The sequence below is a fragment of the Phalacrocorax carbo genome, chromosome Z, assembly GCF_963921805.1.
Source record: "Phalacrocorax carbo chromosome Z, bPhaCar2.1, whole genome shotgun sequence".
NCBI classification, from domain to species: Eukaryota; Metazoa; Chordata; class Aves; order Suliformes; family Phalacrocoracidae; genus Phalacrocorax; species Phalacrocorax carbo.
This window is the reverse complement of record NC_087548.1, coordinates 65,555,752-65,574,172: the sequence shown is the minus strand read 5'-3', so window position 1 is coordinate 65,574,172 and position 18,421 is coordinate 65,555,752. Positions and strand designations below refer to the sequence as shown.

General features: G+C 44.8%; 1 protein-coding gene across 4 annotated transcripts in view; it reads left to right on the top strand.

Annotated features, from left to right (window-relative positions):
- SNCAIP (synuclein alpha interacting protein) overlaps positions 1-18,421 on the top strand; it is a 103,777-nt gene that overhangs the window by 42,301 nt on the left and 43,055 nt on the right. For all 4 annotated transcript variants that reach the window (XM_064438158.1, XM_064438157.1, XM_064438159.1 and 1 more), the window contains exons 2-3: positions 1,201-1,303; positions 16,674-16,746. In XM_064438158.1, coding sequence (XP_064294228.1) covers positions 1,247-1,303; positions 16,674-16,746 — 130 coding nt within the window. In that variant the 5' untranslated portion in view covers positions 1,201-1,246. The remainder of the gene's footprint in view (positions 1-1,200; positions 1,304-16,673; positions 16,747-18,421) is intronic.

Genomic DNA, 18,421 nt, shown 5'->3' with positions numbered 1-18,421 from the left:
CCCATGCACCGGTACAGGCTGGGGGCTGAGCTACTGGAAGGAGGCTCTGCTGAGAAGGACCTGGGAGTGCCGGTGGACGACAAGCTGACCATGAGCCAGCATTGGCCAAGAAGGCCAATGGTATCCTGGGGTGCATTAAAAAGAGTGTGGCCAGCAGGTTGAGGGAGGTTATCCTCCCCCTCTGCTCTGCCCTAGTGAGGCCACATTTTGAGTACTGTGCCCAGTTTTGGGCCCCCCAGTTTAAGAAGGATGCGGAACTGCTTGAGCAAGTCCAGGGGAGAGCTATCAAGATGATCAGGGGGCTGGAGCATCTCCCATATGAGGAAAGGCTGAGAGACCTGGGTTTGTTCAGCCTGGAGAAGAGAAGACTGAGGGGAGATTTCATCAATACCTATAAATAGCTGAAGGGTGGGTGTCAGGACGATGGGACTAGGCTCTTTTCAACAGTGCCCAGTGACAGGACAAGGGGCAATGGGCACAAGATGGAACACAGGAAGTTCCACCTCAATATGAAAAAATACTGCTTTCCTGTGAGGGTGCCAGAGCAGTGGCACAGGCTGCCCAGGGAGGGTGTGGTGTCTCCTTCCCTGGAGACATTCGAAACCCACCTGGACGCGTTCCTGTGCCCCCTGCTGTAGGTGTGCCTGCTCAGGCAGGGGGGTTTGGACGACATGATCCCAGAGGCCCCTTTCAACCCCCACCATTCTGTGATTCTGTGATTCTGTGATAAGGTGTGATAGGATTATGTGTTCTGTGCACAGCACGATTCTCAGTTCTTTTCTACCTTCATGAGCAGAGGAAAATTATAGTAACAGAACTTCTTGTGTTCAGGCTGGTGAAGGAATAGCATCCTTAAGAGAAGATAGGTAATCTTCTTATGACCCTGTGGTTGCAGGGTCATAAGGGCGCTTATCAGCTTGGGTCTTTATCCCTATACTAACTTCTGGAAGGACTGAGTGATGCTGAATCAAATATCGTTTACTTCCAGTTCAAGTACCACTTAGCTGTTTTCCCTAAAAATTGAAAAATGGCATATTCATAATATGCAGAGTAGAGATGGCAAATCATACTTAGCTTTTAGGATTAAGTTATGAAAGACTTTACAAGTTAAATGTTCTCAGTAATCTAGCAACTATATTAAACCATATCTGTGTGGTTTTGACTCTTTAGTGGACAATCCATTTTTCTTTTCTTAATTAGGTCTTTACTACTGTGCTGACTCACCCAAAATGTCCATAGAAGAATAATGGAAGCCCCTGAATACCTTGATTTGGATGAAATAGATTTTAGTGATGATATATCGGTAAGTACATATCTTATTTTATTTGCTCAAGTTGAGACAATCTTAGATATCTAAATTCTGATATAACAAACAACGCTGTTTTTACAAGCCACACTCGATTAACATCATATATAGGAAAGTTTAAATAGGTTGAATCTAGGAAAAAAGAAATTGTTTTGCAAGGGAAATCTCTAACAAACTTGGAAGAAAAACTTAATTCCTCTCCTTCAGGTAGTAAAAATAACTTGCAGATCAAATTATTGTATTAGTTTTATTTCTCAGTTGCTTAGCTACTCTGTTATCTTGAATGAATTATATGCGCTCTAATGCTAGCCTTAGACACTAAAATGGCAAGTTTATATTTTTTTTTAATTGGTTGTATTTCAGTTGTAAAAAACTCCTGCCTCTCTCAACTCTGAATTGCTCTTTTTTCATCTAAGATGTTACTCTGCCCTTTCTACCGGTAGCCATCTCCAAATACAGCAAAATTTTATCAGTAGGTGTGATGTAGCTAACTGTGATGTGGTAGAGTACAGAAAGAGGCAGAAAGACTTCCAGGGATTCATAGACAGCACTAATCCTTAGTGTCACAACTAAAACAACTGCAGCTGTAATTGCAAGCAAAAGTAGTGTTCATCTACATTGGTACTGGTTCTTATAGGAAGCACTTATACAGTATATTCTATTACTTGTAATAATACTCCTACTGCCAGTGTTTCTGCTTTTTGTATAATAGAGTTGCTAATATGTTCAATGTCTGATTAACAATGGACTTGAATACATAAATTAAATCCAGTGTAAGAAAATTGTTAATTCAATTGTCAGATCAGAGAAAGTATACCGCCATGTCCTTCCACTTTTTTCATAATTTTATAGGGTTTTTTCTTTTTTTTCTTTTTCTTTTTACAAAGGGCCTGGTTTTTGCTTTAGCATTTGGGACTCTTGATTCATTTTAAAACATTCCAGATGCTTTATTTGCAGACAGATTCCTTCTGGAGAGGACTTTATTTTTACCTATTGTAACACTGAATTTTTATTAAAGAGGAATATGGCAAATGCCCAAAATATTATAAGACAATGAGCCAATCTTGAGTGAATGCCTTATTCTGGGCAACTTTCTTTTTATTACTGTTATATGCTAGATCGTGTCCTGGTATCTGTTTCTATACTCAGTTTTGTGAAACCGTAAAACATAATAGATGTAACCTCTCCATGTCCCTCCCATTGTGGCTGTTGCTGCATACTGGTGGGTTAGGTTACTCACTTTTCCACTGAACAGCTCAGGCTGCCTGTTTTAATAGGCTATTTTTTCACTGGACGCTGAACCTTGAATAAAAAACCAGCACAGATTATAGAGGTAGCAGTTTTACTCCCTCCTTTAACAGGTAAGAGAACAAAGGATTTGTTGCCAGAGTCCAGATTAACAAGAGAATTCATGGTTATTCTACTGCTCTACTCATATCTCACCATATACAATTTAGAGATACCTGACCTTAGCATTTTGTCATTAGCCTGCTGTGGAAAGAGCAGCTGCACAGCATCAGTTTCAGCAGTTTATATTGTTCCTGTTAGCCCTCTGGTTCTAATCCAGTGCAGAAGAGTACTGACTAAAAATAATGGCAGCAAGAAGGCTGTTAAAATGATGCACTTATAAATGTACCTGAGTTAGAAAGCCGCTGTGTATAGTCCAGACCCTTGACGGCCATTTCAGCCAAAAGGACCAAAATGTAATAGACATACATAGAAAACAGCTAGGAATTTGTTTTAAAAGACAAATATATACATAAGTGGTTTTAGTTTCTTTTTTTGTGTTGTTGTTTACATTGCATTTGTGTATAAGAAAATGAACCTGTACACATCTCCAAAATCATAAACTCCTAGAATGGTTTTGGTTGGAAGGGGCCTTCAAAGATCATCTAGTTTCAACCCCCCTGCCATGGGCAGGGACATCTTTTGCTATGTCAGGTTGCTCAAAGCCTCATTGTGGTGCATTGACCTGGGCTGGCCACCAGGTCCCTACCAAGCCACCCTATATCACTCCCTCTCCATCAACAAGATGGGGAGAAAAATATGACAAAAAGCTCATGGGTCAAGAAAAGGACCAGGAGAACACTCATCAATTACCGTCATGGGCAAAACAGACTAGACTCAAGGATATTTAATTTACTGCCAATCGAACAGTGTAGGAGAATGAGAAATAAGTACAAATCTAGAAACACCTTCCCCCCAGCTCTCGCTTCTTCCTAGGCTCAACTTCACTCCTGACTTCTCTACCTCCCCACCCCAGTCAGCACAAGGGGATGGGAGGAATGGGGGTTGTAGTCAGTTCATAATGCTTCAGCTTTGCTGCTCCTTCCTACTCATGCTGTTTTCCTGCTCCAGCATGGGGTCCCTCCCACAGGATACAGTCCTTCATGATCTGCTCCAGAGTGGTTTCTTTCCATGGGCTGCAGTCAGGAATGGACTGCTCCAGTGTGGGTCCCCCACAGGGCCACAGGTCTTGCCAGCAAACCTGCTCCTGCATGGGCTTCTCTCCACAGGCTACAGCTGCTGCCAGGAGCCTGCTCCAGCATGGGCTCTCTGGACGCTGCAGGTTCCTTCAGGGCATATCCACCTGCTTCAGCATGAGGTCCCACATGGGCTACAGGATGGATATCTGCACGACCGTTGTCTTCTCCACGGGCTGCAGGGGGATCTCCAATGTCTGGAGCACCTTCTCCCCCTCCTTCACTGACCTTGGTGTCCACACAGTTGTTTCTCTCACATTTTCTCACTCCTCTCTCACAGCTGCTGTTGTGCAATGTTTTTTACCCTTTCTTAAATTGTTATCTCAGAGGTGCTACCAACATCACTGATGGGCTTGGCTTTGGCCAGCGGCAGGTCCATCTTGGAGCCAGCTGGAGCTGGTACAGTCCTACATCGGGCCAGCGCTGGTGTCTTCTCACAGAAGCCACCACTGCAGCTCTCCCTGCTAGTTTGCCATGTAACTCTTCCCAGTCGCTCTTCCAGTAGCTTTTCCCTTGTCCACTGATGCAGTCGCTCCTTTATAGAAGGCCATTAAGATTAGTCAGATATGATTTTCCCTTGGTAAAGCCATGTTGGCTCTCTCTACTTGCCTTTCTGTCATACATATATTTGAACATAACTTCCAGGAGGATCTGTTCCACAGTCTTACTGGGCACTGAGGTGAAGCTGTCTGGTTAGTAGTTCCCAGGATCCTCCTTTTTACCATTATAAAAATGGATGTGATATTCCCTTTCTTATCACTGGACACTTGATCTGACTGCCATGACTTTTCAAATATGACTGAGTGTGGCTTAGCAACTACATCTACCAATTCCCTCAGGGCCCTGAAATGCAAATATCCTTATTTTGCAAAATCGGGTTGTACCATTCCAGATCTATCTGGTACAGTATATTTGAGTGTAGTTTAGACACCAAACTAGGTTCCTGGTACTCTTGTTTATATTGAACAAAAGTAATCATCAAAAGCATCAAAGAAGGAGTGGATCCCCTGCCCTCATGCCAGCAGGCAGAGGGAGGGGACCCAAGAGATGGAAGCTAGATGCAGATCCCTGCTCGGCGCAGTAGGCAAATCCTCTCCCAGCCAACTTTGCCCCCCCAGGTGCCCTTACACAATAGGTAGGAGGCTCTGGAACCTGAGGGCCAGGAGGATGAAGGTACGGACAGTGAACCACCCAAGGGGTTGACTATGGGGAACCAGTCAGCCCCATGCATTACAGTGGCCACAGGTAAGAAAAAAAGAAGGGTAACTGTCGTAGGCGACTCCCTTCTGAGGGGAACAGAGGGCCCGATATGCCGACTGGACCCATCCCTTGGGGAAGTCTGATGCCTCCCTGGGGCAAGGATGAGAGACACTACCAGGAAGCTCCCTAGGCTGGTGAAAGCATCCGATTATTATCTGCTAGTGGTTGTTCAGGTTGGCAGTGATGAGGTAGCTGAGAGAGGTGCAAAGACAATCAAAAGGGACTTGTCAAAAGGGACTTGAGAGAACTGGGGCGATTACCTGAAGGATCAGGAGCACAGGTAGTGTCTTCCTCCATCCCGTCGGTAGCCGGGAGGCACACGGAAAGGAACAGGAAGCCCCACCTCATTAACACGTGGCTCAGAGGCTGGTGCCAGCAGTGGAATTTTGGTTTTTTTGATCTTGGGGCAGTTTACATGGCACCAGGCCTGCTGGAGAGAGATGGGGCTCACCTGTCGCAAAGGGGGAAAAGGATTCTGGCTCAGGAGTTAGCAGGCCTCATTGAGCGGGCTTTAAACTAGATATGAAGGGGGAAGGGGATAAAACCAGGCTTGCTAGGGATGAGCCTGGGGGTGGCATGCCTGTGTTGGAGAACAGATCCATAGCTCAACTGAAGTGTATTTACACCAATGCACGCAGCATGGGCAATAAACAGGAGGAGCTGGAAGCCATCGCGTGCCAGGGAAACTATGATGTGGTTGACATCACGGAAACATGGCGGGATGACTCACACAACTGCAGTGCTACAATGGATGGCTACAAGCTCTTTAGAAGGGACAGGCAAGGAAGGAGAGGTGGAGGGGTAGCCTTGTATGTTGGAGAGTATTTTGACTATCTAGAACTCAGTGACGGTAATGATAAGGTTGAGTGCTTATGGGAAAGGATCAGGGGGAAGGCTAATAAAGCAGATATCCTGGTGGGAGTCTGTTATAGACCACCCAGCCAGGATGAGGAGACAGATGAAGTACTCTACAAGCGGTTGGCTGAAGTCTCACAATCTCTAGTCCTTGTTCTCACGGGAGACTTCAACTTACCAGATATCTGCTGGAAGTACAACACAGCAGAGAGAAAGCAGTCTCAGAGGTTCCTAGAGTCTGTGGGAGATAACTTCCTGACACAGCTGGTAAGTGAGCCAACCAGGGGAGGTGTCCCGCTGGACCTGCTGTTTATGAACAGAGAAGACCTGGTGGGTGAGGTGGTGGTCGGAGGCTGTCTTGGGCTCAGCGACCATGACATGACAGAGTTTTCAATTCTTGGAGAAGTAAGGAAGGGGGTCAGCAAAACCACTACCGTGGACTTCAGAAGGGCAGACTTTGGATTGTTAAGGAGTCTGGTTAACAGAGTCCCTTGGGAGGCAGTCCTGAAGGGTGAAGGAGTCCAGGAAGGCTGGATGTTATTGAAGAAGAAAGTCTCAAAGGCGCAAGAGCAGGCCGTCCCTTTGTGCTGTAAGTTGAGCAGGTGGGGAAGAAGACTGGCTTGGCTGAATAGGGAGCTTTGGCTGGAACTCAAGAAAAAAAGGAGAGCTTACCGCCTTTGGAAGAAGGGGCGGGTGACTCAGGAGGACTACAAGGATGTTGTGAGGTTATGCAGGGAAAAGATTAGAAAGGCAAAGGCCCAGCTGGAACTTAAATTGGTTGCCACCGTTAAAGATAACAAAATATGTTTTTATAAATATATCAGTGACAAAAGGAGGGCCAGGGAGAATCTCCCTCCTTTGTTGGATGCGGAAAGTAACCTTGCCACGAAAGATGAGGAGAAGGCTGATGTACTTAATGGCTTCTTTGCCTCAGTCTTTAATAGTCAGACTGGTCATCCTCAGGGTTGTCAGGCCCCTGTGCTGGGGGATGGGGACAGTATGCAGAATGAAGTCCCAGTTGTTCACGAGGTGGCAGTCACCGACCTGCTTCTTCACCTGGATGTTCACAAGTCCATGAGGCTGGATGGGATCCACACAAGGATACTGAGGGAGCTGGCAGAGGAGCTCGCCAAGCCACTCTCCATCATTTATCAGCAGTCCTGGTCAACCGGGGAGGTCCCGCATGACTGGAAGCTAGCGAATGTGACGCCCCTCTACAAGAAGGTTCGGAAGAAGGATCCAGGGAACTACAGGCCTGTCAGCCTGACCTTGGTGCCGGGAAAGCAGATCATCTTGAATGCCATTATGCAGCACATGTGGGACGGGACAACCAGGGGATGGGGCTCAGCCAGCATGGGTTTATGAAAGGGAGGTCCTGCCTCACTAACCTGGTCTCCTTCTATGATAAGGTGACCCACTTAGTGGATGAGGGGAAGGCTGTGGACATTGCCTACCTGGACTTCAGTAAGGCCTTTGACACTGTCTCCCACAGCATTCTCCTGGAGAAGCTGGCTGCTCACAGCTTGGACAAGTGCACTCTGCACTGGGTTAAAAACTGGCTGGACGGCCGAGCCCAGAGAGTGGTGGTGAATGGAGTCAAATCCAGTTGGCAGCTGGGCACGAGTGGTGCTCCCCAGGGCTCAGTGTTGGGGCTGGTCCTGTTCAATGTCTTCACTGATGATCTGGATGAGGGGATCGAGTGCACCCTCAGTAAGTTTGCAGCTGACACCAAGCTGGGTGGAAGTGTTGATCTGCTGGAGGGCAGGAAGGCCCTACAGAGGGACCTGGACAGGCTGGATCGTTGGGCCGGAGCCAACGGTATGAGATGCAACAAGGCCAAGTGCTGGGTCCTGCACTTTGGTCGCAACCACCCCATGCAACGCTACAGGCTTGGGGAGGAGTGCCTGGAGAGCTGCCTGGAGGAAAAGGACCTGCAGGTGTTGGTTGACAGCTGGCTGAACATGAGCCATCAGTGTGCTCAGGCAGCCAAGAAGGCCAATGGCATCCTGGCTTGTATCAGGAATAGTGTGGCCAGCAGGAGCAGGGAGGTGATCGTGCCCCTGTACTCGGCACTGGTGAGGCTGCACCTCAAATACTGTGTGCAGTTTTAGGTCCTCGTTATATGAGGGACACTGAGGTGCTGGAGCGTGTCCAGAGAAGGGCACTGAAGCTAGTGAAGGGTCTGGAGAGCAGGTCTTATGAGGAGTGGCTGAGGGAACTGGGGTTGTTTAGTCTAGAGAAGAGGAGGCTGAGGGGAGACCTTATTGTGCTCTATAACTACCTGAAAGGAGGTTGTAGTGAGGTGGGGGCCAGACTCTTCTCCCTAGTAACAAGCGATAGGATGAGAGGAAATGGCCTCAAACTGCGCCAGGGGGAGTTCAGGTTGGGTATTAGGAAAAACTTCTTCACTGAAGGGGTTGTCAGGAATTGGAACAGGGAAGTGGTTGAGTCTCCATCCCTGGAGGTATTGAAAAGAAGGGTAGACGTGGTGCTTGAGGATATGGTTTAGTGGTGGACTTGGCAGTGATAGATAGGTTAGCGGTTGGACTCGATGATCTTAAGGGTCTTTTCCAACCTTAACAATTCTATGATTCTATGATTCTAATATTCTGTCTGCAATGATACTAAACAATGAAGCTGAATATTCTCATATATTTCTTTACAAATAGCTACTCACAAGAAAGAAAAAATATTACAAGATTGAAGTTGCATTAAATGATAGATACACTATAAAATTAGAAGTATGTTATAAACTTTTCCTTTCTTCCCATTAGTATTCTTGATTTTGCCCATAAACTTCTTTTTACTTGTACTTTGTACATTATTGTTGTGGTTACCTAGAACAGAATCATAGAATTATAGAATCATAGGATCACAGAATCATTAAGGTTGGAAAAGACCTCTAGGATCATCAAGTCCAAATATCAACCCAACACTACCATGTCTCCTAAACCACACCCTGAAGTGCCACCTCTACATGTCTTTTAATTACCTCCAGGGATGGAGGTTTCCTAATCCTTTAATTAAAATGCAGAATTTCTATTGCACTGGCAAATTGTGCAAATTGAAGCTATTGTATTTCTTGGTTTACAGAAATAATACCAAATGACCTAGCAATAACCAGAGTTCCTGGTGCTAGATATTTATAAACTGTTTGGGGTTGAGTGTACACATTACTGCTGTGATTATACAGCTCTTTATGAATAAAAGCCTGGCTCAGTGGTGCCAGACTGGACCTAATTTCTAAGTTTGTGAGATGTGTGTGCAGTAGCTGAATTCAACCATAATTAAGCAGCTGTTGAATTGTCACATATTTTGAAACGGCTTGAAAAACTTCATGTCACTCCTCACCTGGCAGGGCAGGTGTGTGGTCTGGAGTATGGCCCATCTTCTGGCCTCCCATATACTTGGTGCAGGACACTTTCTGAGCCTGCTGTTACACTTCCTCAGCCACGGAAGGAGCAGGATCACGCCTCAGGCTCACAAATATGTACAAACAACACACAGTCAGACTTTGCCTACCTAGCAACAAGGACTTCAGGAAACAGAATACAGACTTCCTATATAACCGTGCAGGCACAGTTACAGAATCACAGAATATGTTAGGGGTTGAAAGGGACCTCTGAGATCATGTTGTCCAAACCCCCCTGCTTGAGCAGGCACACCTACAGCAGGGGGCACAGGATCGTGTCCAGGTGGGTTTCGAAGTTCTCCAGGGAAGGAGACTCCACACCCTCCCTGGGCAGCCTGTGCCACTGCTCTGGCACCCTCACAGGAAAGCAGTATTTTTTCATATTGAGGTGGAACTTCCTGTGTTCCATCTTGTGCCCATTGCCCCTTGTCCTGTCACTGGGCACTGTTGAAAAGAGCCTAGTCCCATCATCCTGACACCCACCCTTCAGCTATTTATAGGTATTGATGAAATCCCCCCTCAGTCTTCTCTTCTCCAGGCTGAACAAACCCAGGTCTCTCAGCCTTTCCTCATATGGGAGATGCTCCAGCCCCCTGATCATCTTGATAGCTCTCCCCTGGACTTGCTCAAGCAGTTCCGCATCCTTCTTAAACTGGGGGGCCCAAAACTGGGCACAGTACTCAAAATGTGGCCTCACTAGGGCAGAGCAGAGGGGGAGGATAACCTCCCTCAACCTGCTGGCCACACTCTTTTTAATGCACCCCAGGATACCATTGGCCTTCTTGGCCAATGCTGGCTCATGGTCAGCTTGTCGTCCACCGGCACTCCCAGGTCCTTCTCAGCAGAGCCTCCTTCCAGTAGCTCAGCCCCCAGCCTGTACCGGTGCATGGGGTTGTTCCTCCCCAGGTGCAGGACCTTGCACTTGCTCTTGTTGAATTTCATGAGGTTCCCCTGCGCCCAGCTCTCCAGCCTGTCCAGGTCTCGTTGGATGGCAGCACAGCCTGCTGGTGTATCAGCCCCTCCTCCCAGCTTGGAATCATCAGTGAACTTGCTGAGGTTACACTCGATCCCATCATCCAGGTCATTGATGAATATACTGAACAGGACTGAACCCAGCACAGACCGCTGGAGGACACCACTAGTGACAGGCCTCCATCCAGACTCTGCCCCATTGATCACGACCCTCTGAGTTCTGTTGCTGAGCCAGTTCTCTGTCCACCTCACTGTCCACTCTTCCAACCCACACTTCCTTAGCTTGCCTGTGAGGAGGCTATGGGAGACAGCATCAAATGCCCTACTGAAGTCACAACGGACAAGATCCACTGCTCTCCCTTCAATGGCCCAGCCAGTCACGCCATCATAGAAGGCTCTCAGGTTGGTCAAGCATGATCTTCCCTTGGTGAATCCATGTTGACTGTTTCTGACAACCTTCTTGTCCTCTACGTGCCTGGAGATGACCTCCAGGATGAACTGCTCCATCACCTGTTCAGGGGTGGAGGTGAGGCTGACTGGCCTATAGTTCCCCAGGTCCTCTTTCTTGCCCTTTTTTAAGATTGGAGTGACATTTGCTTTCCCCCAGTCCTGGGGCACCTCTCCTGTCCTCCACGGCCTTTCAAAGATGATGGAGAGTGGCTCAGCAAGAACATCCGCCAGCTCCCTCAGCACTCGCGGGTGCATCGCATCGGGGCCCATGGATTTGCGAGGACCCGGTTTGCACAGGTGATCTGTGACCTAATCCTTCTCAGCTGATGGTAAGTCTTCCTTCCTCCAGGTATTTTTTTCTCTCTCCGGGGTCTGGGATGCCTGAGGGCGAGCCTTAGCAGGGAAGACTGAGGCAAAGAAGGCATTCAGTAACTCCACCTTCTCTGCATCCTGCGTCGCCAGGGCCCCTTCCTTGTTCTGCACTGGGCCCACTGTATCTCCAGTCTTCCTTTTACTGCTGATGTATTGAAAGAAGCCCTTCTTGTTGTCTTTGACACCCCTTGCCAGATTGAATCCCAAGTGGACCTTGGCCTTCCTCGTCGCATCTCTGCATACCCTGACAACATTGCTATATTCCTCCCAAGTGGCCAGGCCCTTTTTCCACACCTTGTGAACCTCCCTCTTCCATTTTTGTTTCTTTAGAAGCTCTTTGCTCATCCATGTGTGTCTCCTGGCTTCTCTACCTGACTTCTTCCTCCGATGGATTCAGCAATCTTGAGCTTGGAGGAAGTGGTCCTTGAATACTGTCCAGCTTTCTTGGCGCCCCCCTGCCTTCTAGAACCCTAGGCCATGGGATTCCTCCTCGCAGGTCTTTGAAGAGGCCAAAGTTGGTCCTCTTGAAGTCCAAGGCTGTAATCCAACTTGATGCCCTGCTTCTACCACACAGTATCCTGAACTCCACCATTTCATGGTCACTGCAGCCAAGGCTACCCCCAACTCTCACATCCTCAAGCCCTTCCTTGTCTGTTAGGGTAAGGTCGAGCAGCACATCTTGCCTCGTTGGCTCCTCCACCACTTGCATCACAAAGCTGTCCTCGATGCTCTGCAGGAACCTTCTGGATCGTGCATGGCTCACCGTGTTGCTGTTCCAGCAAATATCAGGGTGGTTGAAGTTCCCCATGAGAACCAGGGCCTGCGATTGTGAGGCTACTTCCATCTGTCTGTGGAAGGCTTCATCGACTTCCTCTTCCTGATCAGGTGGCCTGTAGCAAACGCCCACAACAGTGTCACCCATATTTGGCCGTCCCTTAATTTCTACCCACAAGCTCTCAACTTGTTCTTCCTCCACTGCAAGGCAGAGCTCAAGGCATTCCAGTTGCTCCCTCACATAAAGAGCAACTCCCCCACCTCGCCTTGCTGGTCTGTGTCTCCTGAAAAGCCTGTAGCCATCCATGACCACATTCCAGTCATGCGAGCTATCCCACCATGTCTCTGTGACTGCAGTGAGATCGTGGCCCTGTGACCACACACAGACCTCTAATTCCTCCTGTTTATTCCCCATGCTGCGTGCGTTGGTGTATAGGCATTTCAGAGAGGCAATAGAGCACGCAGGTGAGTACGAGATTGGGGCAGTTCACATGAGAATAGGCTGAGAGATCTGGGACTGTTCAGCGTGGAGAAGGAAGGCTCGGGGAGATCTTATCAATATATATAAATACCTGCAGGGAGGGTGCAAGGGGTGATTCACTGCAATGGCTTGATTTATTCCCTGTCCAGCTGATGAACTCATTGATAATTCCTTCTTTTTTTTTTTTCTATCTCTTGCTTTTCAGAAAGGAACAAAATGCTCCAGATGGCCACTAAAATTATTCATAGAAAATGTTAGATTCAGACAGGCATTTTGTACCTTTAATAGTGTTAATGTCTGTATAGGTCTTCTTTAGAGTTAAAGGGAAGAATAACATATGAATGATAGAATCATAGAATCATTAAGGTTGGAAAAGATTGTCAAGTCCAACCATCAACCCAACACTACCATGTCTTGTAGACCATGCCCTGAAGTGGCACATCTACACGACTTTTAAATACCTCCAGGGATGGTGACTCCACCACCTCTCTGGGCAGCCTGTTCCAGTGCCTGACCACTCTTTCAATGAAGAAATTTTTCCTAATATCCAATCTAAACCTCCCCTGATGCAACTTGAGTCCTAGATAAGAGGCTATAAACAGTACATAGCACAAATAACCTAACCAGTTCTCCAAAGATGCTAATCACAGCCATTAAGTAAGAAGTTTGTTGTGGGGAGGTGTTATTTCTTACAGGCACTGTGCCAGCCTAATCTCTTTTTTCCACTTTTTTCCTCTGGAGCTACTACCTCATGCCAAGTATTATTGCTTTACTTCTCTATGTATCTTGCTACTCCCAAATAAATTTCTAGGAAAAAGGGTGGTTTTGCACAGTTACAGATGATTAAGCAAATGTAATATAAAGATATTAATTTAATGGGACTTGAATATTAATGAAACAGTTAATTTTCCACTGTAGCAAATAAACTGAAATGAGACTGTTAAACGGACTACATCAATAATAACACCTGGAAACAAGTTAGTTATAATGAAGGAAGATATCTGTTTTCTCTATCTAAATGAAAACAAGGAGCTGTGTATTTAAGAGCAGGACACAGTCACTGGTGTTTTGATCCAGTGGAGGTGAATTTGTTGAGTTTTGATACTGACTTCAGTTGGAGCAGGACATGGTTCTTAGTGTTTGGGGGGTGTCATGGTTCTGATGACATGGTCTGAGAGTCACACTATGTGTCTGGCTTTGCCCTTTGACTCCATTTCAGGAGATATTAAAGGTATTCTCCATAACAGAAAGGTAAAAAAACCAAATTTGCTTTATAATTTACAAATTTTTTTTACTATTTTCTATATACATTTCTATGCTGTTGCTTATGATCCAGTATTTCTTCTTTCTGATACTTCTCAGAAACAAGTGAATCTGCAAGCAGCAGACAAGTGGCACAGCACAGAAGAGCCTTACTAGAGATTGAAGTTTTTCTTCTCGTGTGTTGGGTTTTAAATTGATTCCATTAAAATTTGACAACCATGTGCAATATAAAAGGTTAACAATTGCATTAATTCAAATTCTGTAATGCAGTTTTACATAAAGGACAAATGTTTTGCATGATAAGACAGGTTCTGTTTTAATTAATAGTGAATTAATTCACTGTCATTATTAATTAACTGAATTAGTAATGTCTGTTGAAGAGAATTGGTAATATCTTGCATTTGCATGGAACACTTGTTACTGCTTCTTGTCTCTTGTTTGCTGTTGACACTGTTCTTTCATCTTATATTCATTATGCTGGGAAGAAGCCCTTAGTTGTTACTGAATTTCACTGTCAGCTACAACACACTTTGATTAAATACAAAAGATCACAGTAAGCATTGACCAGTGAAGTGATCAGATGTACTTTCACATTGTCACTTATGCATTTGGGCATGGCCCTCAACTCTGATTGACTTGGTTACTCTAATGGCGAAGTGTGAGAAACTGTTTAATTTTGTGTGTAAACCAATTTAAAATTATTGAATGAAAAGTGGGAAATAACTAATTTTAAATGTCATTGAATAAGCATTAAGTCTAAAATCTGTTCCAGGGAAGGGTTGCAGTCTCAACCTCTTGCTCTTCCTCTGTGATACTGCTAGTAACCTTGAAATTTTTGGTTGAAGAAAAACTAACAGACATTGCTGATGATCAGAGCTGGGGTATGAGAGAAAGTAGTTCTAGAGGGGAGAGCTGATAATGGATTGTGCTTATGGTTGGGAAAGGTCCACTTTAAAGAGTAATTTTAGTTGACCACAAAATACAGGTGGCAGAAATGTAAACGCACAGAAGTATTTTTGAGGACAGAGGTGAGTGGAGGGAAATCTGTTCATGAAATCAAACCATTATGATTAAAATGCATAATCAAATTTATAACATTTAACAGATTTTTGGTTGTGGGAAGTGGTAACTAAATATGTTTTAGTGCAACGTTGAGAAAGAAAGAAAATCTGTTCTTCCAGGAAAGAACAGGAAAAAAGACAAAAAGAAGAATGGCTTTCTGTTTTTGAGGCTGCCTGACAAAACACATAGCAATGGAATACAAAAGGCCTCATTCTAATTGAATTACAAACTGTGTAATAGTTTAAACTGCACCAGCTGGTCTTACGAAGCTACCAGATTCCTTGGAGACATATTCCTTGGATTCTCTTAAGAATCTTACTAGACCAGTTCAGCATTGCCTTCTGAGTCTTTGTGCTGAAATAGCAACATGTATAGCTTAACAGCTCAATCTTTATTAAACAATAACTAGAGTGAAGCACAGCACATGGTGTTTGTGCATGTGTGTGTTTGACTTGTATTAATTTCTATTTAGTAGCATCTTTCTCCCTCTTTCCAGAGGTTCTTCTGCTCTTTGTTGCTTTATGCTGTCATATCCTGGAGCAGTCACAGCCATACAGACAACTCCTTGTTTAATGAGGATTGGAGTCACTGGGTAGATTTGTGGATTGCTGCTACACATTTTAATTAATAAGTTCAGTGTTGATATTGGGAATCCTTATGAGAGATTCTTACTGTAGTTGAGGTTTCTCAAAACATCCCTGGATCAGGTCAGCAAGGGAAAAAGTAAGGCATGGGAGGGTTTTGAGCCTTAATAAAGTAACTACAATCAATCTTAATCTTGCACCAGAGAAGTAAATTACTTCTGCAATTGGTCACATGAGGTCGACTTCAGATTATTTTGAAGGAGATTGCCAGCTGTGCATTAGAAGGACATCAAACTTTGAATGACAAATTGTCAGCAAAAACAAGACCATTTTTTTGTGTGGAAAGCTCATGTGGTTTTATATGTAGTTGTTTTGCTTCATTGGTCAATAGCACACCAGCTAAAAATATCTGTTTCTTTGAAAACATATGGTGTTTATATATTCCGTAAAATCTTTCAGTTGTGCTAATCCTAAATGCTTTTTTCTGTGTTAGTTTCCAAAATACTGTTTTTAATAGGTTTTTTAATATGAGCAAAGCCATTGATCTTTCACAAACATAATGATTTTCATTTGTTTAAGTAAAGATTCCTGTAACATTTCAGCATTTGATTAAGGAAGGCTTGCTATTAAGTAACTTAATTTCTGTATGTCAGAATGTGTAGTTTTATAACTCTGGCTCATGTGTCTTACCAAGGGTGTTCCACAAGTTTATAAGCAGAAGATTTCTGTTTAGTAAGATACATATGTCATCCTTTTTTTCCCTTTTTAATGCTGAATTCGGAGAACAACATACTGATTAATATCAGGCATATCCTGTCACATCAAAGTAATAATGCAAGTTTGCTTCAATAAAGTGTAGGTTAGAGAAATGAGCCTGTTGTCTGATATGTGTATGTACCTGCATCCTTTTCGGAAATCAGATCTCTAAGGTGCAAATATTCTGCATTACTTTTATATATTGGTTCGTGAAAGCTTGAATTCTAATTTTTAAGCATGAAGTATCTTGCAGTATAATCTCCATAATAGATGCCCAGGTGGGCAAAGTGAGACCCTTCACGTTTACTGTGAAGCCTAGATCTGTCCTCAGCTTTGATGTACCTTGCATCCCATGGAAAGGATGGATGTATAAAACATATTTGTGACTAGAACAATGGTGATCTGCAGAAAGAGAAACCTGAGGTGGGGGGACACTTCGCTGTAGGTTTAAAAGTCTGTTTGATATCCCTCAAGGTGGGACACAAAAGCAGATGCCATTCTCATGCAACCTGAGAAGACCATCAGACTGCCAGAAGTACCCCTGAGTTGGTAGATTTAGGCTGTGCCCACGACACCAGTACCTCTTGAAAGTCTTTTTAACTTTTTAAATTAACTACTTCATATACATTTTCCTTTTTTACAGTATTCTGTAACTTCTCTCAAGACCATCCCAGAATTATGTAGAAGGTGTGATTCACAAAATGAAGACAGATCAGGTATGATGCCCCTTCTGTCCACCCATCATTTTCTGGGCTGCTTTTTATCATGTACAACTTGGCAACAATAGCTTCTTGGCAGTGTTCTGTTGTTTTGTTTTCGCTCCTTTTTGTACTTTCTGGGAACATGATTTTTTTTTTCAACAGATGTTAGTTCATTAGAAGTAAAAAAGTTCCAAAAAAGGATTTGGCTGTATACAGATAAATGTAGGGCTTCATCTCAGCAGCTCCAAACCACAGTATATGCAACAATTTACTTGAAAACCCGAGAAACCATTGGTGACAAGACGTAATAATGTAGGCGCCAATGAAAAAATGTTGGATACATTTACTACCCATATGGCCATGACCAGTTTGAGGGATGATGTTTTGCCAGAGTCTGAAACTGTATCAAGGATGCTACATGATAGAATCTACTCTAAGGCATACTGTAATAGTTAAGATTAAAGCCGAGTTTTTGAGTTTAATAGTGTAAACTAAATGAAGAATCATGGCATATAGATGAGAACCATCTGGAGATCTTCCCCCTGCCCCCCTGACAAAAAGTGCATTCAGTGTTGTTTTTCACTCTGTAAATGAGATTAATCCCCTTTTTCTCTTCCTGATGGAGGAGAAATGAATTGGTGAGAGGAGCATTTTTGTTGATCTATGAAAAGTTTGTTGTGCTTTCTGATGCTTTAATTGAACTTCCATTAATGTTGTTTCATCAAATACTTTTATACCAGAAATGGGAGACCTGGAATTTGTGGGATGACAGAAGGCTTTAAGAACTGTGCTATACTTGTCAACTTTTATTTCTGTGTTTCCTTTCAGACAGTTGTAAGTTTTCGAGGTGTGTAACTAAGTTTAAACTTTCTGAGAGCTACTTCTACCAGAGTCATTAAGGGCCAAGTCATCACAGCCACATGCCACTGCCCTTAGCAATAAAGGGAAGCAAAGCTCTCCTTGCCATACCTGCTTGCCACGCTACTGCCCACACAAGGCACAGCAGTGATTACACACACAGTATTACCTGCTGCAAGCAGAGGCAGGGAAGAAGTGGAAAGGGAGAGAACCCCTGATTCACCCCCCTCAATTTGCCTTATCTCATTCTACTGCAGCCTTCCCCCTGTCCTCTCCCACCCTCTGCCATCCTCCCCTCCGTATTCCCCCATCCTTCCCGATTACACCCTTCCATCCTTGCCCTGTTTTGCCCCCATACCTTTTCCTCTCTCTTCTTCTTACCTTCTTGCTCCTTATTCCCCCCTTCCTCACCCCTTTCTTCCTTCTTCCCCTTTTGTCCCCACTCCTTCCTCCTTCTTCCCGGCTTTTCCTCCTTCTTACCCATTCCTACCTCCATTCTTTCCACTCTCTCCCCATTCTCCCATTCTCACCCCATTTCTCCCCACCGTTCTTCCCACCATTCTTCTCTTATTCCTCTTCCCTCCTTCCCTTTTTCTTCCCCACTTCTTCCCCCTTCTACTCCTCATTCTTCCCTGCCACTCTTCTTACCATTCATCCCCTCATTCTTCCCTCCATTCCTCCTCCCATTCTTCCCCCGTTCTCCCCACCACTCTCTGCCATTCTCCTGTTTTCCCACCTGTTCTCCCTAGCATTCCTCCCCACCATTCTTCATTCCCATTCTCCCCAGTGCTCAGCCTACCATTCTTTCCTCCCATTTCGTCAGAGCTTACCT